The sequence below is a fragment of the Dichomitus squalens genome (assembly GCF_000275845.1).
Source record: "Dichomitus squalens LYAD-421 SS1 unplaced genomic scaffold DICSQscaffold_1, whole genome shotgun sequence".
Lineage (NCBI taxonomy): Eukaryota > Fungi > Basidiomycota > Agaricomycetes > Polyporales > Polyporaceae > Dichomitus > Dichomitus squalens.
In genome coordinates this window covers 2,724,419-2,750,843 of record NW_006766883.1, presented here as the reverse complement: position 1 = coordinate 2,750,843, position 26,425 = coordinate 2,724,419, and the positions used below count along the sequence as shown (strand labels likewise).

At 56.5% G+C, this 26,425-nt stretch overlaps 9 protein-coding genes across 9 annotated transcripts in view; 4 read left to right on the top strand and 5 right to left on the bottom strand.

Moving 5' to 3' along the window:
- Positions 1–1,856, bottom strand: part of DICSQDRAFT_131585 (uncharacterized protein) — a 3,217-nt gene extending 1,361 nt beyond the window's left edge. The window contains exon 1 of the mRNA XM_007360649.1: positions 4–1,856. Within this exon, the coding sequence (XP_007360711.1) occupies positions 855–1,739 (885 nt within the window). The 5' untranslated portion in view covers positions 1,740–1,856 and the 3' untranslated portion in view covers positions 4–854. The remainder of the gene's footprint in view (positions 1–3) is intronic.
- A 344-nt stretch (positions 1,857–2,200) lies between these two features.
- On the top strand, positions 2,201–2,392 carry DICSQDRAFT_48381 (uncharacterized protein; the record flags this gene model as incomplete). Its single annotated transcript, XM_007359893.1, has 1 exon — positions 2,201–2,392. The coding sequence occupies one exon, from the start codon at positions 2,201–2,203 to the stop codon at positions 2,390–2,392; it is 192 nt and encodes a 63-aa protein (XP_007359955.1).
- A 1,976-nt stretch (positions 2,393–4,368) lies between these two features.
- On the bottom strand, positions 4,369–6,170 carry DICSQDRAFT_131584 (uncharacterized protein). The gene is made up of 2 exons (XM_007360648.1): positions 6,121–6,170; positions 4,369–5,963 (listed from the first exon to the last, which is right to left on the bottom strand). Exon 2 carries the CDS (start codon positions 5,293–5,295, stop codon positions 4,834–4,836), a length of 462 nt encoding a protein of 153 aa, XP_007360710.1. The 5' UTR covers positions 5,296–5,963; positions 6,121–6,170; the 3' UTR covers positions 4,369–4,833.
- A 6,028-nt stretch (positions 6,171–12,198) lies between these two features.
- On the bottom strand, positions 12,199–13,916 carry DICSQDRAFT_151607 (uncharacterized protein). The gene is made up of 7 exons (XM_007360647.1): positions 13,540–13,916; positions 13,258–13,449; positions 12,969–13,155; positions 12,752–12,905; positions 12,525–12,690; positions 12,347–12,469; positions 12,199–12,295 (listed from the first exon to the last, which is right to left on the bottom strand). The coding sequence occupies exons 1-6, from the start codon at positions 13,702–13,704 to the stop codon at positions 12,419–12,421; spliced, it is 915 nt and encodes a 304-aa protein (XP_007360709.1). The 5' UTR covers positions 13,705–13,916; the 3' UTR covers positions 12,199–12,295; positions 12,347–12,418.
- Positions 13,917–15,345: 1,429 nt separating this feature from the next.
- Positions 15,346–16,327, bottom strand: DICSQDRAFT_76928 (uncharacterized protein). Its single transcript, XM_007360646.1, has 4 exons — positions 16,033–16,327; positions 15,846–15,954; positions 15,597–15,749; positions 15,346–15,502 (listed from the first exon to the last, which is right to left on the bottom strand). Exons 1-4 carry the CDS (start codon positions 16,311–16,313, stop codon positions 15,452–15,454), a joined length of 594 nt encoding a protein of 197 aa, XP_007360708.1. The 5' UTR covers positions 16,314–16,327; the 3' UTR covers positions 15,346–15,451.
- Positions 16,328–17,405: 1,078 nt separating this feature from the next.
- On the top strand, positions 17,406–19,676 carry DICSQDRAFT_142858 (voltage-gated potassium channel beta-2 subunit; the record flags this gene model as incomplete). Its single annotated transcript, XM_007360645.1, has 14 exons — positions 17,406–17,493; positions 17,583–17,623; positions 17,712–17,749; positions 17,809–17,856; positions 17,925–18,032; positions 18,117–18,202; positions 18,286–18,338; positions 18,515–18,569; positions 18,651–18,705; positions 18,774–18,809; positions 18,905–18,977; positions 19,110–19,248; positions 19,368–19,561; positions 19,617–19,676. The coding sequence occupies 14 exons, from the start codon at positions 17,406–17,408 to the stop codon at positions 19,674–19,676; spliced, it is 1,074 nt and encodes a 357-aa protein (XP_007360707.1).
- Positions 19,677–20,018: 342 nt separating this feature from the next.
- DICSQDRAFT_76923 (uncharacterized protein) lies at positions 20,019–22,141 on the top strand. The gene is made up of 7 exons (XM_007360644.1): positions 20,019–20,135; positions 20,190–20,229; positions 20,282–20,685; positions 20,749–21,161; positions 21,222–21,544; positions 21,642–21,753; positions 21,811–22,141. The coding sequence occupies exons 1-7, from the start codon at positions 20,133–20,135 to the stop codon at positions 22,100–22,102; spliced, it is 1,587 nt and encodes a 528-aa protein (XP_007360706.1). The 5' UTR covers positions 20,019–20,132; the 3' UTR covers positions 22,103–22,141.
- A 4-nt stretch (positions 22,142–22,145) lies between these two features.
- On the bottom strand, positions 22,146–24,496 carry DICSQDRAFT_96615 (uncharacterized protein). Its single transcript, XM_007360643.1, has 10 exons — positions 24,360–24,496; positions 24,253–24,299; positions 24,041–24,196; positions 23,678–23,980; positions 23,572–23,610; positions 23,422–23,494; positions 23,355–23,360; positions 23,222–23,283; positions 23,059–23,159; positions 22,146–22,966 (listed from the first exon to the last, which is right to left on the bottom strand). The coding sequence occupies exons 1-10, from the start codon at positions 24,411–24,413 to the stop codon at positions 22,329–22,331; spliced, it is 1,479 nt and encodes a 492-aa protein (XP_007360705.1). The 5' UTR covers positions 24,414–24,496; the 3' UTR covers positions 22,146–22,328.
- A 1,255-nt stretch (positions 24,497–25,751) lies between these two features.
- On the top strand, positions 25,752–26,099 carry DICSQDRAFT_35388 (ubiquitin; the record flags this gene model as incomplete). The annotated part of the gene is made up of 3 exons (XM_007359696.1): positions 25,752–25,846; positions 25,902–26,012; positions 26,066–26,099. Coding segments are annotated over 3 exons (240 nt in total), but the record flags the coding sequence as incomplete, so codon positions are not given.
- Positions 26,100–26,425: the final 326 nt, after the last annotated feature.

Below are 26,425 nucleotides of genomic sequence, written 5' to 3'. Positions count from 1 at the left end.
TGAGTGGAATACGGAAGGGGTGGACCCGGGGGGCGCTAGAGGAGAGAGTAAGACGATGGACTCCGGGACCGTCGCACCGAGGGTGTGAGTGTGTTGGAGGAGGGCGTACGCGTTGCGCGTAAGAGAAGGCGGCCACACAGCTTCACGTGCGCTCCGACGTCCAGCGTGGCCGCGTCTCGTGCGCCAAGGTTGCAGCTGGGCTCGACTGGATCGAAGGGAAGCAGCCTTGCGAGCGCCTTGCGATCTCCCCCAGTGCGAGTCGCGATCGTGTGTGACGACGTGCGGGCGCTCTCTGGCGCCGCGCGAGAATGCGCGAAGGACGAGAACGAGGGCCGCACCAGTCACACGCACGCAGCATAGCACGTACTACGACCAGCAGCATAGGGGCCACGCGCGCGAGCTGCGAAGGCCTCCGATCTGCCTGCAGCCGTCTTCTGCGTTCTCCACTAGCGCGCAGCGAGAGTTCTTCTCTTCTTTCCGACTCCAGGTACCCAGACCGCCGCGGGCCAACCTCTCGCCAGCACTACCACCGGAATGTCGTCAGCGAACTTGCCCGGCTGCGTACCTGGCAGGGATTTGCACGGTGACCTTACGTTGCGCGCCGACCGAACATGGGCATCCTGGCCCCCCTTGCGTGCGGGGGGGGGCCAGAGCGGGCGAGACGCGGCGAAGGGTGGTTCGAGCCTCCGTCGGGGTGGTGACGAGGCAGGTTCGCAGACAGCCTTCCGGGATGGAGCCGCGAGTGAGAAAAAGAGTGTATTGCGCGACACGGCGTATACGGATGTAGAAAGGGAGCGCAAACGCCAGACGATCATGAATCACCGTGCGCGGGCGTTGAGACTCTGTCGGGCACTCTACGTCCGAGGACACGAACGCTTTCGCAGTCGCGCGACGGCAGCATAGTCCGAGGCGCGGGACTGGAGGGCTCCAGGACGGGCGCTGGACAGCAACGCGAAGGTCGTCGAAAATCCGACGAGGGCATCACATCGGGGCGACGAGCGTGCGTCGTCCTTGGCCCAACCGTCCCGCACACGCCCGTCGACAATCGCGATGGGATCGCCACTCGCGACCTTCGAGATCCATCGAACGCGCGAATTGGGGCCAAAGAAGCTCACGCAGAGAATGCCCGCCACAGCGCGTCGGCCTCCAGCCCCGTAAGCGGATGACGGTGCCCGTTTCGAGACGACGGGGCAACAGGTGCGCAACCCGCCGCGCCACAAGCCTCCTCCGGGGGCGTCGACCGCTGTGGCCATGCCCATATCGAGCGTGCGGCCCTCGCTTGCGGCGACAATTGGGTGACGGCGGTGACGCGGTACGCGGGGCGTGGCATGACACAATGGCGGCCAAGGGCTTTGTGGCTCGATAGGCGCATAGAGTCGAGAGAAAGGTGATCGGGACTGGATAAGGGGCCGAGCGACGGCTTGGCCTGCCTCGAGGCCGTGGGCCACATCGCGGTGCGTTTGGAGAGCACGGAATATCCGGCGCGAGGACAAAGGAACGGCGTGTGGCACAGGTCGCAGCGAGATCAAAGGGATAGAGGCGGTGTCGGCGACATGATAGGCGGCCGGGGGAGTGGCAGAGGGCATTCTCGGGGACAAAAGACGGGTGGGCGGCGTGCGGGGCGGATGAGTCACAGACGGAGGCGAGCGCGAGTGCGAGCGAGGGCAGCCAAGGCCGAGCAGAGCAGGCTGCGCGTGCGCGAGGAGGAGCTGTAGCGTCGCTCTGGGATCGCGCCGCATCTGGCAGTCGATGTGGCCTAGCGCCATATCCGGCTTAGCGTCCTCCTCCGATGAACAAATGCTAGCCGCTTTTGGGACACGATTGGCTTGACGATGGAATCTGGCTATTATTGACTTAATATGATAATTATGGGTTTGTGCCCAACATGCCTCAAACGGACCTTGTTGACGTGCTTCGCATACCTACCATATCCGGGACGATTGGTAGGTGAACGCTCGTTGCTGCCGGACGTTGCGGACGAGTACGAGTCGGACATGCATAAAAGCTGGCTGCACTCCTCCGTCTCCCCTCACCAGCCCGCTCCCCACCCATCGTCCGCCGAACCATCCGTTCTCCTCCCTCCAGCAGCACTTCTCTCTTGCATACCACCCGAGCCTTTACCCTCCGAGCCTCACCCAGCTCCTCCGAGACAACACTCACTCCGCACCCATCACCACCACCAACACCGCAACCACCCATCATGCACGCATCTCCCTCCGCTGCCTGCTGCTCCGCGCACTCCTCGTCCTCACAACCACCCGCGCCCTCACTCGGAGCAGCCCCCGTCTCCCGCGCCGTCCAGTCCGCGTCCTGCCCCACATCCGCGAGCTCCCCTCAGTGCTGCCACTGCGGCTGGCGCGGCGCGCATGCCCCTACGTGCCCGTTCAAGTGAACGTGCGTCGTATCTGTATCATAGCTCTCTTCGCTCTACGACGTGAGTATTTCCCTGTCCTCTCCATTCTACGCGTTCCATACCCCACCGCCACACACCCCCTGTGCTCCCTTGGCGCCGGCCGTCTCCGCGCTCCGTCGTCCTCTTCCGCTCCCATCCCTTCGCAACAGAGCACTGACGAGCACCCGTCGTACAGTTGTCTCGCCTACCTATAATCGACCATTGCTCTCGCTGTTCGATCATGCAACGTCATCCACCAACCCCTTGTATCACCACGACCTATCGCATGCCCGAGCGTCATGCACCCCCTATTCATATTCGATCGCGTATTCACGCCTCTTACGCAAGCAGCCGGTGTACGAGAAGTATCGTAATGGAGGAAGGAAGGAGAGTCGGAGAGGAGCTGCTATCGTTGTACATACCCCCTCATCCCCATCATCGCTTTGTATTCTGTCACACGCATTGACTCGGCTGTCCGCACACTGTCTTGACTGATTGTGTAATCCATTTGCTTGCACGCGTGTGTTATCCCGTCGCGTCTGCGACTTGTCTTCCTCGAAAGGCACGCGTGGCGGACTATGAGAGCCGAGTTGGCCTGATTGGAGCGTCCTGGCTCGACGCTGTCGCTGTCGGCTGTTGCACATCGCCTGCCGCCTGCGGGCGTTGAGAAGAGCGTGGCCCGCGATCTTATCTATCATCAGGGCCGCGGCTAAGGGGGACGTAACGTTATCATGACGCAGGCGGAGTCGCCTGTTTCCCCGCACTCGCCTCTCCCTCGCTCTCACCGATCGTCGAAAACTCCCTCGGCACCATCAGCTGCCTGCCCGTCCTCTCTCCTGCCACCGCCAGAAGTCGATCCGCCCCGATGGATGTGGTACCCAGCGCTGGCGAGCTCTCGCTCCCCACACACCCTCTGTCCTTCCTGGCCAGTCCCTCCACGCCTCCCACCTCATGCATCCGGCCTAGCGTCCGGCATGATGTTCCGCCTGCACTACGCTCACCGATAATCATCCCGTCCCATCGATAAGCGGCCGCCCCCGCTGCCCTGTCCGCTGCATCTGCTCGCGAGCCGGAGTTGCGCTGAGCTCGGCGCGCGTGCGCACCAACCAGGAGCGGAGGGGGGGGGCATGTGTCCCCGGAACGTCGTCATAACAATTGCGCGCGGACGGACGGATGATGAAACGCGCTCCGGGCGCACGCATGTCTGTATTACGCCCGCTGCACCCGTCCCGAATCCGATCGAGCTCGCAAACGAGCTGCAATTGATTGTTGTGTGTGTTTTTTTCTCTCCATTCCTCTGCCACATGAGCGTCCGTCGCCGTACCAACCCGCCCCGCACCCACGCGGGCCCGCTGGTGATCTGCAGCATCTTCCAGGCCGCGTGATCCTCGCGTGCGTCACTCGCCGCGAGATTTACAGTTGCACGAAGGAGAAGCGGCGGACAAGCGACAGCTTTACGAGACGACGGACGACGGAACGCCCAACGCCGGCGGTACTCACCTCCGCGGAACAGCTCCGCCTGTTCCGAGCTCGCTCTCTCTCTCTCTTCAAATCTTTATTTTTTCTGCCACCGCTTGTGATCGTTCGGAACACCGCACCGGTGTTCGCATATGCGTGTTGTCGAAACTTGCAATTGGACGTTTGTGCCACCCGGCACGCACGACGGCACGCACGACGACTCGTAGTTTCTCGCATGATGACATCGCCTGCAGCGTTCCTATCTCGCAGGTCCGAACACCTCCAGTCACGTTACGCGCACCGCCCCCAGCTTGCATTGTGTTCGGCGCACGTCGCGTGTTCGCAGCTCGCCTCGCACTGCTCCCTATCACGGCGCCATCTGCAGCATCATCCTCGGCCATCGCTCGTCCCATCCTATCCGTCCTATCCGTCCTATCCATCCATCCATCTTCATTGCCCTGTTATCCTGCTGCCCCCCCTCGCGGTGTCATCCGCCGTGCTCGTTCCCACCCGCACCCGCTATCAACACAGCACCTGCACCTCCGAGCCCACGTCCGAGTGTCCGCTGACCCGTGCCGTCGCGCCTCCCACGCTTCTCGTGCGCCCCGGGGCACGCAGCCCCCCTCCCCCCGTGCTTCCGCAAGGGCGTTCCGACGTCATGGCGTCACCCGCCCCTCGATCGAAGGACGAAGGAAGACGAAGGAAGGAGGCGCTTGCGCCCTTGTTCTTCCTACCGCAACGCCGGCTTTGATCGTGCCATCCGTGTTCGTATTGCAGAACCTCCAGCGGAGTGTGTGGTTCGCTGGCTCGCTCGCTCGCTGTGGGGCCAGCTGACTCTGCTCCCTGGCACGCCCGTGCCCTCCCCTCCTCGCACTCGCCCAGCTGACCGCATCAGCTGTGGCGCCCCGATGCGGGAGGAGGAGGGGGGGGGCTGCAGTACGAGCGTCCATCCAATCCGGCATCCGAATGTCCGTTCCGGCATGTCAGACTCTCGCTCGGAGGCTTTGCGTCGTCGATCTAGGAACCGAAGTGGCTCTGCGTTGCCCCGAGTAGGCATGTTTGATGCCGATCGCGCTGGGACTTGGGCGTGGAAGGTCGGCCTTTGCTGCCCGGATGAGCACCTGCGACTGCTCGTCTCGGCTCGACGCGATGTCTGGAGGACGTTGTACGGGCAGAGGACCGCGCTGCTTGAGATCGGTCATGATAGGCGTTCGATGGGCAGCGTGGGGGGCTTTACTGCCCAGATGAGCACTCGTCCGAGCTCCACGCGAAGGCGTCAGGACGTTGTACAGAGCAGAGGACCGCTCTGCTTGAGAATGGTCATGAATAGGCGTAGTTCGACGTCCGCGGTGCTCGGTGACGACGTGGTCGCAACACGGGAGCGAGCTACAGGCCCACATGAGAGGCGAACATGCAACGCAGAGCCCACGGAGACGACCCAACATTGAGACCTATGTTGTACGTGCGCATACGTCGAGCCCACGAGCCAATGCGCACAGATCCCCCCACTCCGAATACGTCGGCGCCCGGAGTATGCGTGGGTATGTTTTCAGGCACGCTCATTGCCAGTAGCGCAATCGCGGATTGTTTCTGGACGCTAGCTCGCGGTTGGTATTGACGCACTAGATATAGATATACGGGCGCTGGCTTCTGGCCCCAGGAATCGTGATTTCGGGCGAGCGCGCAGTCGCTTCGGACGCGAATCTGGTCTAACTCGTCTGTTCATGAACTCTGCTGCTACGGTGACCAAGGGACCAGCCGCTGATTGAACGCTACGCAACCGTCAATAGAGTCCAATTAGCTTCGATATGCTGCCGCGAGTGATGGGTGGTACCCCGAGATTTGGAAGAGGTCGCCTGCCGAGCGATGCGCGCGACGGCTTCGGGATGGGGTGGCTGTCAAGGGCCCCTGGACGTCGGGGTAGAATAATCTGTTGCCTTCTGTTGAGGCCTGTTGACCATTCATCCGCTTGGCAGCGCAATTTGCATCCGCGAAGTTACGTTGCGCCGTCCGCGTTCACGCGCAGCTCGGTGGCGAGTACGGTAGCTGTCTTCGCTCTTACCGGCTATCTGCGACGTGTCAAGGTCATACTACCAGTAACCAGTGTAATCTTGTGAGTTGGATCTATCCGTCCTATGTTCACGCGAACTTGCAAGCGCTGCTCAAGACTGAGTAGGCAGCGAGGCACACAAGTTCTATTGCGACACTTCGTTGCCTGGTTGTCATCTAGATCTGCGCTAGCGCTTCTTAGCTTACAGATTCATCCACAGGAATCCCACCGACTCGTCCATTCAAGAGGCCCTCGTGTAGTTCAACGCCCTCCCAGTTGGCCAAGGCCAATCGTCTTCGGCACGAATACGCCGTGCGCGTGACCTTGGGCTTGGCAGGTCGCGACGCCAGATCGCCTCCTCGCTCCCTCGTCCCCTCTCTACCCCCGACCGCCTTCGGGCTCGCCACTCTTTCGCTCGCCCAACTTCTCTCCGCAGGCCACCATCTGGACCCGCGCGTGCCTGTGCGCGGAAGACGAGAAGGCCGAGAAGGTGCGCACGCACGCCCTCGACGTCCTCGATGCGCTTCGTCTCGGTCAGATGACCGACGCCCCCTGCATCGACGGGGGGCTGCTCTTCGGCTATTGTATTCAGATGCCAGTGGCGTCCGGGCTCACGTTGCGCAGAGAGTGTGTGCAGCCAATCGGATGCACGCGAAGCCGCACATCGCACCGATGTGGCGAGGGTGGCGGCGTCGAGCTTGAAAGACGCAGGATGGCACGCGGTGGGGCCACTCCTGTGTGTTTGCCCAGGCTATGCGTTCGACGTCGGTGGAAGCGCATCACTCCACCCTGCCCGCGTGCGGTACGTATAAGCAATGCGGTCATTGGGGATGGCGTGTGTTTTGACAGGTGAGCACTGGTTTACTTTGTCTGGCAAGGTTCGGTCTGAATCTGAATAATGTAGGGTAGAAATTGGAGTTGCTCTGTCTGTGTATTCGGTCTCTTCAACTACGGCCTGTACAGTAACTGTAAGGTCGCGTGACATGCGGAATGGGGACGGAGGGCGTTTAACTCTATCCGATCTTCCCAAACCACCCTCGAATTGGTGTCCACAATGACTCTTTGGGTGGGCGCAGTGAAACTCTCCAGTCGGCTGCAAGGCTACAGTGAGCTTGGGTCTCTTGAGTGCTCCGAATGGATGTCTTCAATCCACCGAGGCGACACCCTCCCACCTTTTCGCATCCCCTTCCCAGAAAGAAGAGACTCCAGCCCGCGGTGGACGCTTCTTGAAGGTGTGTCTACCATGCTTCTTCCTGGTGCCCCTGGCAGGCCGAATGAACAGCGCTCGGCCCCCTTGTACACGCTCAAGGAGCGCACCGGCCTGACTCCTCTGTACGTTTAAACCCAACAGAGTGGAATATTCAACAATGCAGGACTCGAGCCGCTCCAAGCGCGGCGAGTGCTCTCTCTCAGGCCACAAGCCCGGGATGCGGAATCATCTCAGCCGATATGTTAGAATCCCTGTTCAGGGTCCATTGTCCAGCGGCGGATACACACGGTGACAGCTGTGCCACTGCGCTGACGGACAACGTATGCCCGTGGCTACGATTCCATAGAACACCGGCACGCCCGTGTCAATGCCGTCTCTTCTGTTCCCGCACTTGACCCGGGTTTGCGGATTTAGATGTTCGGAAGGCAGGCCGGTACGGTATGTAAACAAACGTTCTCGTACGTTCTCCATGAGCGAGCTGACTGACCTTTCCCGCACCAGGTTCCGCCAATTTTACGGCGGCCTCGTCGGGTGCCAAGTGAGGCACGTTGGTTTCAAGTTGTGGCACTCATGTCGCCGGTTCAAGCCACACCAGCCCCTCGCGCAGGCGTCGGCTTCGGACCGCAGTTTCACAGGCGCCAGCTCACGGACGATCGAGACGCTAGACCGTTTCGGGAAATCTGACCCTGATCGGCGGGGCTGGAGGCAGCTGATCAAGCTGCCGACAGCAAAGCTCCCGTCTTTCTTCTCTTCCGTCCACCGTGCAGCATCAGACCGACCTCCTTGGTGACCTCAGGGCACACATACCTCATCTATCGCGCTTGCCCGGTATCAATGTGGAAAGCTCACTGATGAGTGATCAACTTTGGGAATCGTTGGCAGTAAGGATGTTCTGTTCTTATCATGCCCGGACCTGTACTTATTTTTGTTCGATGCTGGATATGTTTAGCTCTCTCTGGCACGATTGAGACGCTTACTTACCTCATCTTATACCGGCTCTCATACGTGTCAGTCTACGCAGCGTCCCATATCGACGTCCGGTGGGCACGCGTTCCCTCAAATGCGCGCTTCGCATCTTCTCGTCTCCACTCATCTCAGCTGCAACCTCTTTGGCGAAATTATGGATGAGGTTTTACAAGTCGCACGTATCAGGTGACAAACGCTTGACCCAATGGCTACTAATCCTACGGTGATAACAGGGCATATCACCCCGTCACAGCCTACAAAACTATGCGCGGGAACGCATCCGTAATCATTCCCAGCCGCCAGCGGACACAGGTCGTTCGGCTGGCTGTCGAAAGTCAGTAGTAGGTCACCCGTACCGCACCCATGCGTGAAGAGAGCGGCCACGCAACGCACCGGATGATAGATTGGATATGATGGGACGAGGAGATCTACCAACGCTCCTTGTGACACCTCCCACACCGTGTGGAAAGCGGAATAAAGGAAGTGGAAGCCCATCATGCATAGAACGTGCAGGAACACCAGAGAGGACGAGAGGAAGAAGACGCACTTCAGAAAACGTTCTGGAACTTCGAACATAGGCCGCCGCAGCGAATGAAGGGGGTATGGCTGCCGGGAAGTAGCGGATGTGCTTGTGCTTACCCTCTCCGTGTACACGGTGCTCCATCTTCAGGATCTTGGGGCTTCTCAGAAGGCCCAGAAGGGGTCTGACAAATTCGATTCAGAAGCAGCAGCAGAACGATCAAGACATCGGAAGAAGCTGGTTGGAGAAGTGCGTCGTGCACATCATATGAAAGGGCGCCGAGGACCATCACAGGGTCTGCAGAGGCCACGGACACTGGCCTGTGCGAGTGGTGGCTGAGGGAGTTGCCGATATCGTCTCTTTATGAGGCCGGATGAGGAGAGAGAGGCACAGGACCTCTCGTCGCTTAGGCGGCAGAAGCGTGAATTGACGGAATCGCGGGAAAGTCAACAGCCTAGCGGTATTAGTTCCTGCCTTTCCTGGCAGCAACGCAACACATTCCGGCGCAACTCCGCAGGTGTTCTCAGGGCCTCTGCCTTCGAGCTTGTTATCAGTACTTGTAATCACATACGCGCACACTCTCGTGCGTCACGACATACATCTCTCGACATATGGAGAATATGACACGCGCAAGACAAGCGACACGCACCTCAAATCGTGTACATATACGAAGGGGGCTCCCTGTCCTTCTTCCGCTTCTCACGGGCACTTTAGGGGTTCGAACGCAAGTCAAGCCGAGTGCCACGTTAGTCATGATGTCAAACTGCTTGCGCATTGCATGTATCGACGAGCCACAATCTTGACAGAGGAGGAACGTGCGTCTGCCAACAGGGAGATGCGTTGCCCAGAAACCCTAGGCTTTCACAGTGCTCGTCATGCGTCGTCATATTATCCACCGCGGAGGTTAGTGATACACGTACTTATACGCAGCGGTGGCGTGTGTGCTGCCACGGCTACGTCGTCCGCATCTTCTGGCATCTATGTAGTCATCGATAAACTCTGAGGTTGACTTCGAGCGGCATGGCGGCGGGCCTACGCAATGCGCATCGCTCAGTCATGCGCTTTTCGCGGCCGTCTCACGCTGTTGTCACCAACACTTGCCCTCAGGGACATGAAGGCCCGGCGGCTCGCTGATATGCTTCCGAGGACAATGATCCATTCTGGTGCCTGGACGTCAATATCCCGGCCGCAGTTTGCGATTTAATGACATAAGGCGGCAAGTGCGGGGTTAGTCGAGCCGAGACGCGCAGGATTCTATGTCAGTTTCGCCGAAGTAGCAATGCCACTTTCTAATATCAGGAGAATATCAGATAGTCATCTCTCGTCTGCTATAGCCGACAGAAGGGAGGATATTACATGGCACACGCACCTCTTCATTTCGATTCTCGAACAGGTCTGGGGCGCAGACACATCACGGGATGGAGCTAGGGTGAGTAGGAGCGGCACGACAACACCTCCGATCTGCTTCGGAAGCTGTGATCATTCCCAGGATCATCTTCACAAGCACAGAACATACAGATCCCGCCATGTCACATTGAGCGTTTCCTTCTTGTTAGAGAACATAAGGCGTCTTACGGACCGGGCATCGCACCGCATATTGTTCCGCGTCTGCGCTCGACGTCGTCAGCTGTATGTTGTAGGGGCGCCACAGAGAGGAGTCGAAGCACAAACGAGTCTTTTCGCATGGCCCCTCACCCACCAGAGACGAGTCTGCAATGTCCTCATTCGTTTTCCTGTCGTCGCGTTGTGGCCTGTCGAGAGAGTAAGTAGGGAGCCACCCGCACAAAGTCCATAGTGCTTCGGTTGCGCACAGCGCGCAGCTCGCCTGAGAACATTCGTCCAAGGAAGGGGATACAGGGACTCCAGCTCGCTGCTGCAATCAGTGACAAACGCTGTTGTCCCCTCAAAGGGGTTAGGCGTGGTCATAGCAAGCACGCGATTGCTGAGTTGGCAAACTCAACAGTGCACGCGCAAATTGAGATGTCATTAGATGAGATGGGAGGCGCAATTGCCCTCGCCAGCTGATGTCAGGCTTCAGACCAGACGCAATTGGAAACCGGAGCCCGTTGTAGGATTGGACCGGGTGCAGCGGAAGCAAAGCCTCATGTCCGTACGGCTGTTAGAGTCATGACGATACGGGGTTCTAGCGCGCTGAAAGTCGAGAACCTCGACGTGTTCAGGGAAGTCGGGGGGCACTAAGGGTCGGGACCCTACAGGACCCTGCCACATAGAAGCATGAGTTATATGACGCACGAGTGGTTCGTTTGGCGTGCGGATGACTTTTCGGTCATGAAATGAGATCTGGGGCGAAGATGCAGATTAGGTAGTAAGCAGGCCGCCCGGCCGCCCTTGACGCCGATACTACTCCCACATAACGCCCAACGGGCGGCGCGCTAAGCAGGATGGCATCCTGGGTGCTGCCCATTTGGCGGGGATGAGTACCCCTATATGGACACAAAGGACTCTAGGGCGTCGTGCGCCCAAACTAAGCGCAATACAGCGGAAGTTGGAATCACGAATAGAACAGGTCTCAGTCCGCGGTTCACAGACCTCATACACCTCAAGAGGTGATATGCAGAATGATCACGAAAACCTTGGTATAGAGTGAAGATGAGAAGAACGCAAGAAGCGCTGCGCGAATGTTCAAGGAAGCGTAACCCCTGGAGACGGCTGTGATGCTTGTTGAATCCTCATTGGCTGTCGCATTATCTGTGCGCCTGAGGCATGCTGGTCCACGATAGCAAGCTACTTACTAGAAGGCTCAGATGACATCTCCCACGCCTGCAATGGCTGGTGTTGACCCGCTGCTTTCCGCCGTGTAAACTTGTCAAACTGCTCAGATGTTTAGATGAGGGGGCATTGACGAACCTTGTAAGTCTGGCACACGTCGCCGGCCGCGATTGGACGGAGGCGACACTCCCATGACCGAATATCCATGATGCTGCCTGACCGTGGCGCACCGAATTGTCACTGTTCTGATCTCTCGTCAGCATGGCTCGTTTGCGTTAGTTCGTCCGCCACAAAGGGTTCCCCGTCCCCACCGCTGAGTCGATGAGAAAAAAATAGGAGAATGCGCTTCGTCGGAGGATCGTTGTTCTCGCAATCTAAGATTTATCGCCAGCGAAGGCAAGAATAAATACCAAGGGAGCAGTCGAAGGAGGGACTGTGAGAGCGGAGGTGGAGCGGGGTGAAGATGTCGTGCCAGACTGCGTTCCGGGGCCTTGATAGTAGCGTAACGAAGATTTCATATTATTTGGCAGCGGGCCTCATTGGTACAGCGTGCTGTGGCTGTCAAGTCGCGAGACCACGTTCAAAGAATGGTTATCAGCCTCAAGATACGATGTGAACAGGGACCGTGGTCTGATCCGCATACGCGAACGAATTCCAACCTGTGCAGCTGTTCCTGTAATCGAGAAGCGGCGGAGATGGCGGTGATCGAAGCCTTGCGAAGGCATCGCGGTATGGCCCCCTCTGCCTACCGTCACAGGCCGCGATAGTCTGAAGGGAGAGGACTGGTAGACCAACAAACGATCGTCGGTCTCCTTTCGGGTCCGTGGTAAGCTCGCAGATGACGTCAGGCAATTAGGAGCGTCTTCCCCGCACTAGTACATCTTCTCGTCCTTCGCCCGCCTTGCGTTGCCACATGCGTACCAATCTGGACACGATCTGGACATCATCCAACGTACAAGGACATGCGATCTCAGGCACTCTCAGCCTACGACCAACTCGCATTGACGGAACGAGACTTACCAGGGTATATTAAGGCTGTTGCTAGCTATTGCGATATGTGACATTCCCGTAGTCATCCAAATATAGTCGACCCTAGATGATGTAGAAGTATTTCTGAGGTCCAAACACTTCTGAGTTCTCGATCTGCGAAGACTTTTGTGAGACCGTACAGGTTTTCCGATGGGTGTAAACAACGTACCCAATCAACCAGAATACCAAGGATCAGATCCAGGTTCTCAGCGTCCTTGCCAATATCTAGCACCTCAGTCCGAGCGTACTTGGCATAATCGCCTCCTTTAGGCGCTTGGTATGCGAAGAATATCCAACGATCACCACACGTGACGGCACCCCTCGCACACTCTTTGCTGCGACCACATGTAAGCGTAACTGCGAATGTCTGTCTGCCATTGTGATCGAGAGACGTACTGCGTTTCACGACAGGACGCCGCTGATGCCATGACCGCCTGCGTTAGTCCAGACTGGAGCTCAGAAGACGTGCGAGCCTCGTAGATGTTCGAAGATCCGGTGTGAACTAGGTCCGGCCTATTGAGCGCCCCGACCGGGTCCGACAACACGAGACCTGGAAACCGCAACGTGCTCGCAGGTAAGCACTAGTCGAATCAAGCAACCTGGGTAATCCTACCAGAGTACTTGGAGGGGCGCTTCGCGATGAGATAGTCTATCACGCCTTGGAGCGAATGCCTGCTATCAAGGGATGTGTTGAGGGCTGTCCAGTCTGAGACGATTGAGAGGCTGTCTTGATCGGTGCTCAGTACGGACGCCAGTCGCAGGAATATGACATCGATTAGCATCCGGGATCCAGCAAGTGACTGCATTGGCGATGGGCCCATGGACATGAGAGGTAAATATGTTAGCCCTTGCATTGTCCGCATCCGCGTGAAGCGGTCCCCGAAAGCCGAGCGTAGACGTACCGCAGTCGACATGTGCTTACGCACGAGTCTGAACAGTGCTTTCGTGTTAGCCAAAGTTAGGAAGTTGTTGTCCACTTCTTCCGCGCCTCGCTGGCGTGCCAGGCCCTTCGCGGCATCCTCTTTGAATTCCAGTCCGTAGGGGTAAATCCGCAGCTCCTGCAGATCCAACACGGTAGCAATTGAGGGTGCGCGCTGCGATTCGTGCAAATCACGTAAATAGGCCGTACAGGAAGCACATCGACCAGAAGGCGTCGTGGTATTGGATGTGGATCATTCACGCACCGAGCCTCGTTTAAGTTTGGAGAACAAGCTTTCGATCGCCTCGACCACTCCGGCAGTGCTTTCATCGTCCCGGTCAAGCCCCGCGACGAAAGGTACGAGCGACTGCACTATTGGGTCGATCTCCACGGCCGTCAGCTCGTTGATCCTTCGTTTCTGTCCGGGCATCTTGCGTCCTCTGAGATGACCCAGGCCCACGTCGCTGTTGCTTGACAAGAGGCAGACGGTCACGACGCCATGCGCTGACCGAGCTTCACGTCACCATCATCCAGGAAGCGATAGACGATCACTGCCTAGGCCGCCTGAGTAGTAGCGCGTTCATACGGCGAAAATTGAGCGCGCAGATCTTCCCTCATAGGCAATCCAGGCAGTACAAGAGGTAATTCGAGGATGGTTCGCGATGAGTGGAGTATGGAGCTCGAGAGCGTTGGATAGCCCAGGAAGCGATCTGCGCGCGAGACGCCGCCGGCGTCTATGTACATAGTCCGATGTCGTCCACATGTACCAATGTTGCCCCTGCAGTTTGCCTTTGTGGAAATACTTATATTTGCTGAAGGTTACAATTCTGAAGGATCTTTCTCGTACGCAATCCCATTCATTTTAATGCCTCTCAAACTCTCGGAACCGGAAACAAGGTTCAGGGTACCTACGCCATTCTGTATGCAGATACCGTCTACGACAGATGCAAGGCAAACTTCACTATCATGCCAGATGGCCCCGCGCGTCCGAGGAAAAGATAACCTCTGCGTGCCTATCTCTCCCGCGGGGGTAGTGGCGCCTGCCGAAGTAACTGGCTTCGATGCCATGTCATGCAAAATTCGCATCGTACAGCGCTATCACTAGCATCTCATCAGTTGGACGTCGGCAGTATTGCGCATGGCATAGTGGCAACGAACTCCTGGATGCATACTGTCCACTTATGAGCGCATGTTACGATATCTCGCTCACACGTACGTACATATGAACGAAAATTCACCCAAAGGCGGATAGCAGGCGAACGAGAGCTGATATTGGATTGCAAGGCACGAACACAAACATGGTCGAGCGGGGAACCGGATTGGACGCGGGATCGCACGGCGTGTTTAGTACTATATGCAGTCACTAGTCATTCGGTACCTACCGACTTGCGTCGCCCAGATGGCCGACTTGTTTTATGCCAATGCCCTGCTGATCATCGTACGACCGACCCTGAGATATGAGAAGTAAACAGAAGCACAATGGTCGTATCTGGGCCTTGCTTACCCCTGGCTCAGGGTCGTAGACCAGTAGCCCTATAAACACGCATGTAGCAGTCTAACGGTAGCCGAATGCGGTCTGTGGCCATGGACTGAGACGATGTCGCAGTTGACAAATTGACCTTGTGACAGGGTGTGAGTACGCGGACAAAGGACATGCAGATACATGATACATACGAGACGAATCAAGATCGGGCGTCCCTGACTCGTCCTGCCACCGCATGCAAACTCATATTACCCGCAAACACCGGACTTCAAACAAGCGGCGAGGGACCTAGCGTGTTTGCATAGAAGCACTCTCGCGAGCGCGCCCCCGGCGCCCTGGTCAAGCACACATGTAGATCATGTCCGATGCGCCTGTGACTGGAGGGGGAGCCGTTCCGTCCGTCGAAAGTCCCACAACAACGGGCGTGGACGTCAATAATTTGGAGAACGTTTGAGCAGAACGTAACCTTCGGAAGCACGACCAGCGCTACCTACCCCTATCGGTGGCTGGGTTTGATGAGATGCCAGGAGAAGCTTAAGCCGGAGACAGACAACCGCGGTGCGCAGTAGATGGTCAGCAGTCGTCCCAGTTGAATATGGCCAACCACGTTAAATTGTGATGCTAGTAATACAGAGAAGCAGTGGTGCACAAGGAGAACAGTGAGAAAACAAGGTCAGGGTCCTACAGAAGGGTCCTAGTCAACCGTGACTGTGCCATCGAGGATGTACATCACCCCATTGGACGCCTGCACGGGAGAACCATCCGTCATAAGCAATGGCCTACTAAGACCGTCGGCCCCGGTGTTACACCAGGGCGACAATCGGGGCAGAAATACTCACCTCTTTCATATCCGTTAGATGCACGGAGCCGTCGAGCAGAGCGCGCCTCCATTCCGGCGCGTCCGAGTCTCCATCAACAACCGTAAAGGTGACGTTCCTTCCCGATAGCAGGGTCTCGAACTCGCCGTCCGACGTCAGTGATATCGGCGACTGCTGAAAGAGGTAGCACACGCCCAGCGCTCCGTCAGCAATGTGGATGGCTGGCGGCTAAGAAGCCTTCGGACGAAGGCGGGTAAGATAAAGACTTACGGGAATGATATGCGCTGACACCCAACGCTCAACGTTCTGCTTTGAAATGGTATCGAACTCTGCCTCTGAGAGAATGACGCCATCGTCCAGCGGCTTAGGATCTTCGTGACTATGTCATAGGGAAGGGGAAGCGCAAAGTATGTTGAGAATACGATTGCACTGCAGGACATGAGGTTGGGGTACATACGGCTTCCGAGGAAGGGCAATCACAGCCTTGTTCGTCGGGACGAGGAGGGTATTCTGAGCATTCGGATTGCTGAGGAGCTGGCTAAGCTCGAGTTCCCGGGCGTATGAGTAGAAGATTGACGCGGACGGCTCAATGGTGAGCAAGTCCGCGAGTGACGGCTTCCCGGAATTCACGACCGGGACAAAGGGTTCCTTGTCAGCGCCGGGGAGTACCATTTGTTCGTCGGTGGACGCTGAAGCCAGAAAGGGCAGCACAAGTAAGGAGAGAAGTTGCAGGCGCATGGGCAGTATTCAACGACGTGCTGTTACAAAGGCGATAGTGGAGACCTCGCTTCGGCAGTCGAGCAACTGGAGGCGCACTCGTCTGTTTTAGGCAGGACTGTCTCCCACGCCTCCTACCAAACTGAACCAAGTGACGGAAGTGGTTCGAAGCGACAAGTTAATGCCGACCCTGGACGTTCCCCCGACCACGACGTCCATCGTGACTTCCTCCACGCACGCTGCTTGACGTTTGCGACGCGAAGAAACCGTCAAGATGGATTGGAGCTAGGTCATTCGCCGTTGTATGACTTCGTGTGTGTGCTCCAACTTCTTCTCATATTGTACGTAAATTAATCTCACTAACCACAGTCTCTCGTTCGTCTCATTGGCACTGGTCGTTATCATCTTCGTGCCTACTTCCAATCTTCGATGTCATTCCGCTCTCCCGTCACTGCCTTTTGTGTTCTTCTTGAATCCTCACAGGCGGCGACACTGACAATCAGGCAGTTTCTGACGTTCTGGGCTCTCCATGCACGTTATGAATCTCCTGGGAGGTAATTGTGAAGCTGACCTTCCCGGTCAGCAGCTCCATGTTGTTCTTCTCGATGACATTATCACCATCGAAGGATGCGTAGACGCGCTCAAATGTGACTCCAACCATGGGGTCTCTCTGTTCGAGATATGAGTGGTTTGTTCGGCCTTTTGCGTGAGCTTAGTGGCCGCCAGATGTTTCACAATATTGGCATTGTTGCGGTATAAGCAATGGAATCTGACCTTAAGAAGCATGAGCCGGTAGTCGACGCCGCTATCAGACCATCCGGGCCGGATACACAGGCTTATGTGTCTATTACCAGAAGGGATTTCCCGACCACGGAGTCCCGCGAATCGTCCTATCGTTGAGCTCACCGCGGGTATAAAACTCAGCAGCCCATCAGAACGGCGCGGCTGAATGCTTCAGTTGCCCGCGCAATCGACGCCGACGCCATCGCCATCTGCACCTTGACCTACACCTGCAATTGCAAGTTCATTTGCCTTCCGTGAAGGAGCCGCGTCCACTCAAGGTTCAGGACATCTGAATCACAGATTGTTGACATCCTCAACTTCCGATCCCAGATGTCTTTCGTATACGAAACCAAGGGGATGCCATTCAGGAGATTGGGTCCGAGCGGACTTCGCGTGCCTTTGTTCTCCTTGGGAGCTTGTACGTGACAACTGCCACGTTGCCAGGGGGTCGCCCACCTCTCCCGCTGAAGCAACACGAGGCTGAACTTCGGGGCTGTGGATGCACAGGGTTGACCTACGGTGCCACTGTGGTAGGTGATCCAGTGAAGGTATGTGTTGCTCGGTGGAACCTCTAGATCGATCAAACGGTCTTCGTATATAAAAGTGCCTGTCCTAACCATACAAAATGGGATGTAGGAATGCATCAAGACTGCCCTCGAACATGGTATCAACATGTACGGATCAAACGTCACTTGTTGTCGAGATGTGGCAGTTTGACGTGACCTTCCGATAGGTTCGATACCGCCGAAGGATATGCGGAGGGAAAGGCGGAACTTGAAATGTAGAGTGGTTCCCCGTTTCCTCTCAAGATCATAGGGCCTGACCGTAATGATCTATTCACGCCGCTAGGGGTCGCGTATTCAAAGAACTCGATGTGAAGCGAACCGATATCATAGTGTCAACGAAGATTTTCTGGGGCGGTAAGGGCCCGAACGACACTGGTCTCTCCAGGAAACAGTAAGTAGCGTCCTCCACCCTTCGAATTGGCTCCCGATCATGCCGCGAGCTGAATGCTTCTATCTCCGCCGGCGCGGGGTGCAGCATCATCGAAGGGACTAAGAAGTGTCTTGAACGGCTGCAGCTCGACTACGTGGACGTGATATTCGCGCATCGCCCTGACCACAGCGGTGAGTTAGCTCTTCAGATTACGTGGTCATTGTTGCTGTTCCTGCCTCATGTTGCTCATGCTGCCCACTGCGGCATATCGCAGTGCCAATGGAGGAAATTGTTCGCGCGTTCAACTTCGTCATCGACCAAGGCTGGGTACGTTCCCTCATTCACTTGAAAAAATTCGCCTTCTACTGCGTAGCTTCTCGAACCACATTTCCCATGCCTCACGGCGACGGGGTTCATGGTTCCTGCGGTTCGCGGGAGCAGTGTTGTCGCCGCCCGATTCCTTAACTCACATGCACACATTGTCTCGTGCGCTCGCGGTGCAGGCCTTCTACTGGGCAACGTCCGAATGGTCTGCGCACGAGATCGAAGAAGCGTACCGTGCGTGTGTCGTCCGACTGGACCCTGGTTGCTCATGCTGACGGTTCCCTTCACATGTCTTCTCGAACCTGGACTTCCCAGACGTCGCCTCGAAGCTGGGTCTGATTGCTCCTATCGCCGAGCAATGTCAACACAAGTGCGTCCATCATCGTCCCGGTGCATTACCGGATCGTCCTCGCTCCGTCTGACACGACGTTCCCTCAGCATGTTCCACCGCGAGCGTCCAGAGAAGGAATACGCGTGAGTGCCACTTGGTTCAAAGTTATCGTTCTGCGGGCCTTGAACGCTGAACCTTCGTGCACATGCGCCGTGGGTTCCACTCGTCACTCATGCAGGCCCCTGTACAAGAACTATTCGATCGGAACGACCGTGTGGTCGGGCCTCGCCAGGGGCCTCCTGACTGGCAAGGTGCGTGAATGTAGTTTATTTCCACGCCCACGACAAGCTTGTTCAACAGCCTCGCTTTCCCTTACGGGGTTCTGTATGGTCTGCGTGTGTGTGCGCTCATGGTCGGTATGACTGGGCTCGGCTGCACTTCAGTACAACAACGGCATCCCCTCGGACTCCCGCTTCGCCGTCCACGCGGACTTCTTTAAGACGCGACTGGAGAAGCTCCAGAGCGAGGAAGGCCAGAGGGAAATCGAGAAGGTGAAGCAGTTGAGCGAGTTCGCTGAGAAAGGTAAGAAGCCGTCCAGGGGTAGGGAGGCTTTTTTCTCGACCCTGGCCGCACGTCGTGACGGTTCGCATGCTGATGGATATCGCATTCGTCTCGGCGCCACCTGTCACCGCCTCCATCAGAACTCGGATGTGGTGTGCAGCACCTCGCGCTGGCGTGGCTGGCGGTCAACCCGAACACGAGTACGGTTATACTTGGGGCCTCGAAGCCAGAACAGATCGTCGACAACCTGAAGGCGCTAGATGTCATTCCCAAGCTGACACCAGAGGTCCTGGAGAAGATTGAGCATATTCTCGAGAATAAACCAACCCCATGGGTGCGTATGCTCCGCTTAAATTTTGTGCCAGGGAATAATATACTTTGCGCCCCAGACGACTTACGGGCGTGCTTCTCTTGATACGTCCGTCCGATTCAATCCGACATTCATCTGAAGAGTTGCTGTTGTAGTCGGAGGGATTATCCAAGGGCAGCTGAAGCCGTCATGCAACAATGTATGAACAATGTCTGGCCCGCGTTCGTCGGGGCCGCTATGTAGTCCTACATGCTTGATGTAAATCACATCCATATCACGCCCGTCTTTGAGCCCGACGAGTATGCACATATGTCTCTCAGGGAGACTCTGCATTCGCCAAACATCAGCCTGAGGGCTCCATGTCGGCAACCAATCACTCTCATTTGTGGTTGGTGGACGCTATGCGGGCAACATTAGACGCCCGTCTGTGTCGACACGTCGCGTCTCCGGACTCGGCAAGCTCATCGAACGCCTGTACCTTCTCCAACTCAGATCGTCTGCACGACCATCTTTTACGACCTCACGCCGTGTCTACGGGACCCTCTGCTTGACGAAGACGACAGGATTATAGGCAGGTCGTGCGCTTGGATCCGCCATGGTAGGCAACATCTCGAGCTAGCAGGAGAACGCTCAATTATAACATCTCGGCCAGGTTGTCCTCGCAGCGTCGATATGTACAAAGGGCGGCAAGGGTATGTCTCTCATGACAGCCTACTCTGATAGACTTATGGAGACCGTCTCCAGCCGTAATATCTCGTCAATTCCGCGATATGTCGAGAGCGAGGATAGAGTCCCTCCTCGCTTCCTTCCCGAAACTTATTCCCACCGGAACGCAACACACATCCGTTGAAACCTCTGATGTTCGTTATGTATATCAACCGCTGGAGGACCTGTACATCCTCCTCATCACGAACAAAGCGTCAAACATTCTGCAAGATATCGAGACACTCCACCTCTTCGCGCGCGTCGTATCAGACATGTGCAGGAGCGCGGAGCAGCGCGAGATTTTGAAAAACGCATTCGAGCTGTTGAGCGCATTTGATGAGATTGTGAGCCTGGGATACAGGGAGCAGGTCAACCTCATGCAGGTGCGCAATGTGCTGGAGATGGAGAGTCACGAGGAGAAGATCCAGGATATCATTGCTCGGGTGCGTCCTTACCCTCATTCCGCAAGCTACTATCCCCCCTCTAACCTTTCACTGCGGTAATAGAACAAGGAGGCGGAAGCAAAGGAGGAGCTAAAGCGCCGCGCCAAGCAGCTGGAGATGCAGCGTCGCGAGCAGCAGAGGCGTGCCGCTGCCGGTGGTCCGTCCGGTGGAAGCTACCTAGGTGGCGGGATTTCTGGCTACTCTGCGGTACCTCAACGCGAGTTCAACGCCCCCACGCCTCAACGTACGGCATCACCCGCGCCGTCCAGCTTACGCGCGCCGGCATTCAAGGGGAGCGGTATGAAGCTTGGTGCCAAGAAGTCGCAGCAGTCGGCCCTTTTGGATGCCCTCGGTGGAGAAGCGCTCCTGTCTGAAGACATGTCCGCACCCGCTACCCCCGCCGTCTCGAACACTCCAGAACCTGTTGCTGCACATAAGAATGAGCGTGGAAGCTTGCCCCCTGTGGAGGCCGAGAGGTAAAACCATGTGTCCCCGGCATCAGGGCTTTCATTTCGTCTGATGAACCATGCGCACAGCGTTCACGTCGTTATCAAAGAGTACCTCAACCTGGAACTCGTGCGCGAAGGCGGTCTCAACAACCTAGAGCTTCGCGGGGACATGAACCTGCAGATCTCTGATGCGGACCTGGGCCGCGTCAAGCTGAGCCTCGCCCCTGCCCCTGCGAGCTTCGGACCAGAGCTTCAGTTCAAGCAACATCCGAACGTTGGCAAGTTCGTAGCGAACAGGGACCGTGTCGTTGCGCTCAAGGATCCTTCGCGCTCGTTCCCGATTGGCCAGCCCCTTGCGGTACTCAAGTGGAGATACGCCGGAAAAGACGAGACCTATGTGCCTATGTCGAGTGAGTTTACCAGACAGTCTTCTGCCGCTCACCGATCGTGAGAGTTGCTTTGTCCGGGCCTGGAATGCTGACTTCTACGGCCTCTTTCGTATTGCAGTCAATTGCTGGCCGACACCGTCCAACGATGGCACTTGCGACGTAAACATTGAGTACGAGCTCGAGAACGAGGGCGTCACTTTGCATGACGTGGTGATCTCAATCCCACTACCGTGCGTAACATGCTGTCCAGCTGTTCGTGTTTGTATACACATCTGACTTATGTCTAGTGACGGGTCGTATCCCACAGTCTCCTCCCATACGGGGGATTGGGCACTAAACTCTTCGAGCCACTCGCTCGACTGGAACATCCCGCTTATCAATGCGGAAGAAAAGTCTGGGTCTCTCGAGTTCTCGGTCGGCGGGGACGACGCCGGTGTCTTCTTCCCGGTTAGGGTGTCGTTTGTTGGCCAGGGCAGCATTGCGGGGGTTAAGGTTGCATCAGTGGCACGTGTCGATGGCGGCGACGTCGTGTTTTCGGAGGACGCGACTATCGCCGTGGAAAACTATACCGTCGTGTAGGGCGTTGTACATAGGAGAATTATATATTCGCTATCGTCCGAGGGTTATCGATGGAAGAAAAACGTGACAGTCTCGTTACATGCGCGCGTACAAAGTCCCAAGATCTTGTGTCAGGCCGAAGTCCGTACAGTCCGAATACAGAGTGCATGTAGAATGACGCATGCACAGAATGTGGATATGCGCGGGTGCAAACGCGGTTCTCTGTGGGTGTTTTGTGAGAGGGGATTTACCGAGAGTGTGGAGGGGTCCCAGGATCCGTCGTCCGGGCCTTGACATGCATCGTGTTCATCTTCTCCCCCAGCTCATTGACGGCATTCGTCGAGTTCACGCGCTGCCGGCCGGGGAGCCTCCCGGGACTACCAGATGCAGACGAGGGCCGGTTGTCGCGGAAGTCGCTGATGGTCCGCTGCGCCGGGAAGTAGGACGCACGGTTCCCAGCCATGTCGGCGTACACATCGGGCGAGAGCCTCATACCAGGAAACGTAACAGGGGGTATCATTCCCATCGGCGGAAACGCTACCGCCGGGGGCGGCACAAACGCGATCGCTGGAGGCACGGACGGGGACCCCTTCGAGCTTCGTGCCATGGCAGCCATGCCGTTGGGGGTCTTGGGCGTCGGCACCTTCGTGTCAGGATCGAAGAGAAGCTGGAGGCCGAGGAGCGTCATGAATGCTGCGTTGCCGGCGTTGTGAAGCACGCGGTGAATGTCGACGCCGAGAGATTGGAGCATCGCGTTGAGCGAGAGGCTGGACCCCTGGTCGCGGGGACGCCCGGAGGCTTCCTGCATCGCACCACGCAGGCCGGCCGCGTAGAGCTGCCGCTCGAACGCCATCGTGTCAAGGACGAGGAGGTTGTGCGGGAGTTCTGTGTGACAATGTATTCAGTTCGACTGGGACCCGCGGTCGGCGCGTGGGTGGGCGCGATGGGGTGCAGGAGAAGACGAGCTGCGAACGTACTGATCTTCATCTCTTCTAAGCGACGCAGGTCGCCTGTTGTTCCGTGCGTGACCAACACCAGAACGTTGGTTATTGTCTCCGAATCGGGGCTGATCAGACTGCTGTAGGTAGAACAGAATTTCAGATGGCGAGTTACTGAGCGGTGATTCCGAGGTTGAGTTACCTGACGATGGCCTGGATTATCTGAAGAAGTTTGGCCTTCGAGATGACCTGGCTTTCGCCGAACTGTATGGTAGTCTCGTCAGATTCCAGGAACCGAGCGCGAGAAGCTGGCAACACGCCGAACGACTGCATACCGCGTACTAGGAAGGAGCGAAATGAGAACGGGGTTCTACACAGAATCGTGTGACAGGGAACACTTACCGCCCACGGGAAGCTCGGCTTCATCTTGTTGTGGACCTTGTCCGCATACTCCGAGACAATATAGTGCCCACGTCTAGGACGGCGTTCCGTCAGCCCGACGCATCACGCGTGGGGAAGTGATCAGGACCCTGCGAGAGGGTACCCACTCACCTGTAGTTTGGTTCGGGATCAGGGGGCCACGCTCCCGCTCTGTTGGAACGAGAACATACGCGCCGTCTCAGCGTGGTACAAAGGTCAACTGATACTTGGTACTGACGTGTCCAGGTGACCGCAGCGTACGGCAGCGTAGCCCCATTCTATGCACGACGCAGTATTGCGTTCAGACCATTCGAAGTCTAGAGCCAGGAAAGTTTTGTCCTTGGAAGCCCACAGCTCGCGGACGGCCTTGGGTTCGCCGTTCCGAACCCGGACTTTCTGTGCTGCCAGGAGAACCGCAGGGAGAGTTTGGAAGACCTTCTTGTACGTCGCATACTCGGAGATTGTGCGCATGTGTCGTTGCGAGGTCTCGAAAGGCGTTATTCGAAGGATGTTCTCGACCATGGGCAGTGTTTCACCAAACCTACGGAGATGAACCGTGAGCTAGTTTCAGTCGTCGACGTCTCCTTTGAAGACACCATACCTCGTCTTGAGCATCTTAAGAAAAGCACCGACGGCAGAGATGCGGACCACGATATGTGCCCGGCCGGTCCAAGCGTCGGTCACAGTGATCGTTGGCCATGAGAAGGTGAGGAACTCTTCGAAAGACTCGAAGAAGATGCCCCACGAACGGTCATACCTATGTAATATGTTTGAACTATCGTATACACTGAAAATAACGCTTCAAGTGCTGACCATGGTATGTTATGCAGCTGAAAATGGCCCATATACGCCGAATACACCTGCAGTCAGCCATGCCATGTGGGTGAAATGTCTTGGCAGTAGATGAGAGCGAGACACACTGATTGTAGGTCGCAGTCCCATCCCTTCGGGTCTACGAGCGTGAAGTTGGACATTGTGACAGCGCCAAGCCTGCCCCCAATTAATGACGTGCCTGCCGTGGGCTGATCACAGATAGCAGTACTGGACGGATGTTGGAGGGGGTGAAGGAAGCGCAAGTTGCTCTACGGCCGACCTGGTGGTTTACTACGGTGGCAGGCCGCCAGAGCAGTCCGGAATTGTCATGCGCTGGCAGAGGCACGCTAGCAAGCGTTCCGGACGATGGCCAGGGTCGCCGCCGTTCAGCGTTTGCCCAGAAGCTTCGCCGCCTCGAGATCATCACCGGCAGACGCAACCCATCTTGTCAACACAACTCCCCCGACCTGCGCCACCCGGACACTGTGTTCGGAGCACTATATGCCATTGTCCCCGTTTGCTCACTCTGGTTTCTTGATTGCTCACGAGCCGAGGTCATCAGCAGCAATACAATTCACGTACTCCGATCGATAAAAGCGGTAATTACAAAGTATCCCAACTGACAATACATATGCGACAAACATTCCCAGGCTACTGACCTTACAGCACTGAAAGCAGAACACACAGTTGAATGGAGAAGGACAAGAGTTCCTAGAAAATTCAGTAATCAGTACTTGCACAACAGGAATAGAGCAAGCGAGTTGAGTTTCAGAGACTTGAATGGTTCCCGAAGGAATCGCACTCATTGTGCCGGAGCACATCGTGAATTTTTGCAGAATAATTTCATCAAGTGAGGGGCGAGAGATCAAGAAAGCATGACAAGTTGATACTGACCATTTTGCACTGACCATAAGGAGATAGAGGCCAGGAGTCAGTCTTGACCCGTCCTGAGGCGTGTCTATTGTAACAAGATGGTTAGCCATTCCGCTGAGCAGCAGTCGTGACAAGTACGAGTCAGTGGGTATAACAATATGTGTTCTCATGACACGTAGGCGTATCGAAGTGAGCTGAGTTGAAGATTCTCATCTCAATGCGAAAGTGAGTGGGAGGAAGACTCACGGCATGTGGTGCGTCACGGGCATGAACCATAGTCATGACAGTCTCATCCATGGTATCGCAGGGAGAGAGGCAACTCTACTACTCAGGTATACTTCTACCAACAACCGTTCCCGAACGCATGTGAGACACGAAAGCATACATGTGTAAACGGACTAGCAGCAAACACAAGGACAAGTTCAACATCACAAGTCGCGAGCGCGCGCGCGTCGAGACAGGAAAGCATCACGTGAGCGCCTTTTTAGACCTGCCCTGAAGTCAGCCACAGAACCTGGAGCTGTACAGGCGATTCCCAGGGTCCTACCCGCTCAGTCACCTACAGTAAGTGTCCCAGACCGCAAACTCGCTATACTCGACGTTGACCGTTCGTGAAGATGCAGATCTTCGTCAAGACCCTTACGGGGAAGACCATCACCCTCGAGGTAGAGTCTTCCGACACCATCGATAATGTGAAGGCCAAGATCCAGGACAAGGAGGGGTAAGTGCCAAGAGCGAATGACTTCGGCCTAACCATAACTCAACTCCTCGTCTAGCATTCCCCCAGACCAGCAGCGCCTGATCTTTGCTGGCAAGCAGCTTGAGGATGGCCGTACCCTCAGCGATTACAACATCCAGAAGGAGTCGACGCTGCACCTTGTGCTCCGGTGAGTTATGATCGTGTCCAACCTTCATGATATAATATTCATGAGCCTTCAAGCCTCCGTGGCGGTATCATCGAGCCCTCGCTGAAGGTCCTCGCGTCAAAATACAACTGCGACAAGCAAATCTGCCGAAAGTGCTATGCTCGTCTCCCCCCTCGTGCGACCAACTGCCGCAAGCGGGGATGCGGCCACTCGTCTCAGCTTCGCCCGTGCGTGGTATTGCTATCTCTATGATTCGTCCCACTTTGCTCACGTTTTCCCTTTTTCTTAAAGTAAGAAGAAGCTGAAGTAGTGGTATGCGCTTCATGCCGGCTTGGCATGGCCTTTATGGACGGGATACGTCGAGCATTCGGAGAGGGCCCTTCATGCAGCATGTATTTCGCTCAGTATGCACCACATCATATGCATTTACGGTG

Coding starts and splice junctions, on each gene's coding strand:
- DICSQDRAFT_131584 (XM_007360648.1), bottom strand. CDS start 5,295: ATGTTGGGTCGTCTCCGTGGGCTCTGCGTTGCATGTTCGCCTCTCATG.
- DICSQDRAFT_151607 (XM_007360647.1), bottom strand. CDS start 13,704: ATGCCCGGACAGAAACGAAGGATCAACGAGCTGACGGCCGTGGAGATC. Junction 13,450..13,539: donor CCAAACTTAAACGAGGCTCG/GTGCGTGAATGA, acceptor CACGAATCGCAG/CGCGCACCCTCAATTGCTAC. Junction 12,691..12,751: donor GCGTCCTGTCGTGAAACGCA/GTACGTCTCTCG, acceptor ATGTGGTCGCAG/CAAAGAGTGTGCGAGGGGTG.
- DICSQDRAFT_76928 (XM_007360646.1), bottom strand. CDS start 16,313: ATGCGCCTGCAACTTCTCTCCTTACTTGTGCTGCCCTTTCTGGCTTCA. Junction 15,955..16,032: donor ATTGCCCTTCCTCGGAAGCC/GTATGTACCCCA, acceptor CCTATGACATAG/TCACGAAGATCCTAAGCCGC. Junction 15,503..15,596: donor ATCTAACGGATATGAAAGAG/GTGAGTATTTCT, acceptor TCTCCCGTGCAG/GCGTCCAATGGGGTGATGTA.
- DICSQDRAFT_76923 (XM_007360644.1), top strand. Junction 20,230..20,281: donor ATGTACAAAGGGCGGCAAGG/GTATGTCTCTCA, acceptor GACCGTCTCCAG/CCGTAATATCTCGTCAATTC. Junction 20,686..20,748: donor TCCAGGATATCATTGCTCGG/GTGCGTCCTTAC, acceptor CTGCGGTAATAG/AACAAGGAGGCGGAAGCAAA.
- DICSQDRAFT_96615 (XM_007360643.1), bottom strand. CDS start 24,413: ATGTCCAACTTCACGCTCGTAGACCCGAAGGGATGGGACTGCGACCTA. Junction 23,160..23,221: donor ATAATCCAGGCCATCGTCAG/GTAACTCAACCT, acceptor TTCTACCTACAG/CAGTCTGATCAGCCCCGATT. Junction 22,967..23,058: donor CTTAGAAGAGATGAAGATCA/GTACGTTCGCAG, acceptor ATTGTCACACAG/AACTCCCGCACAACCTCCTC.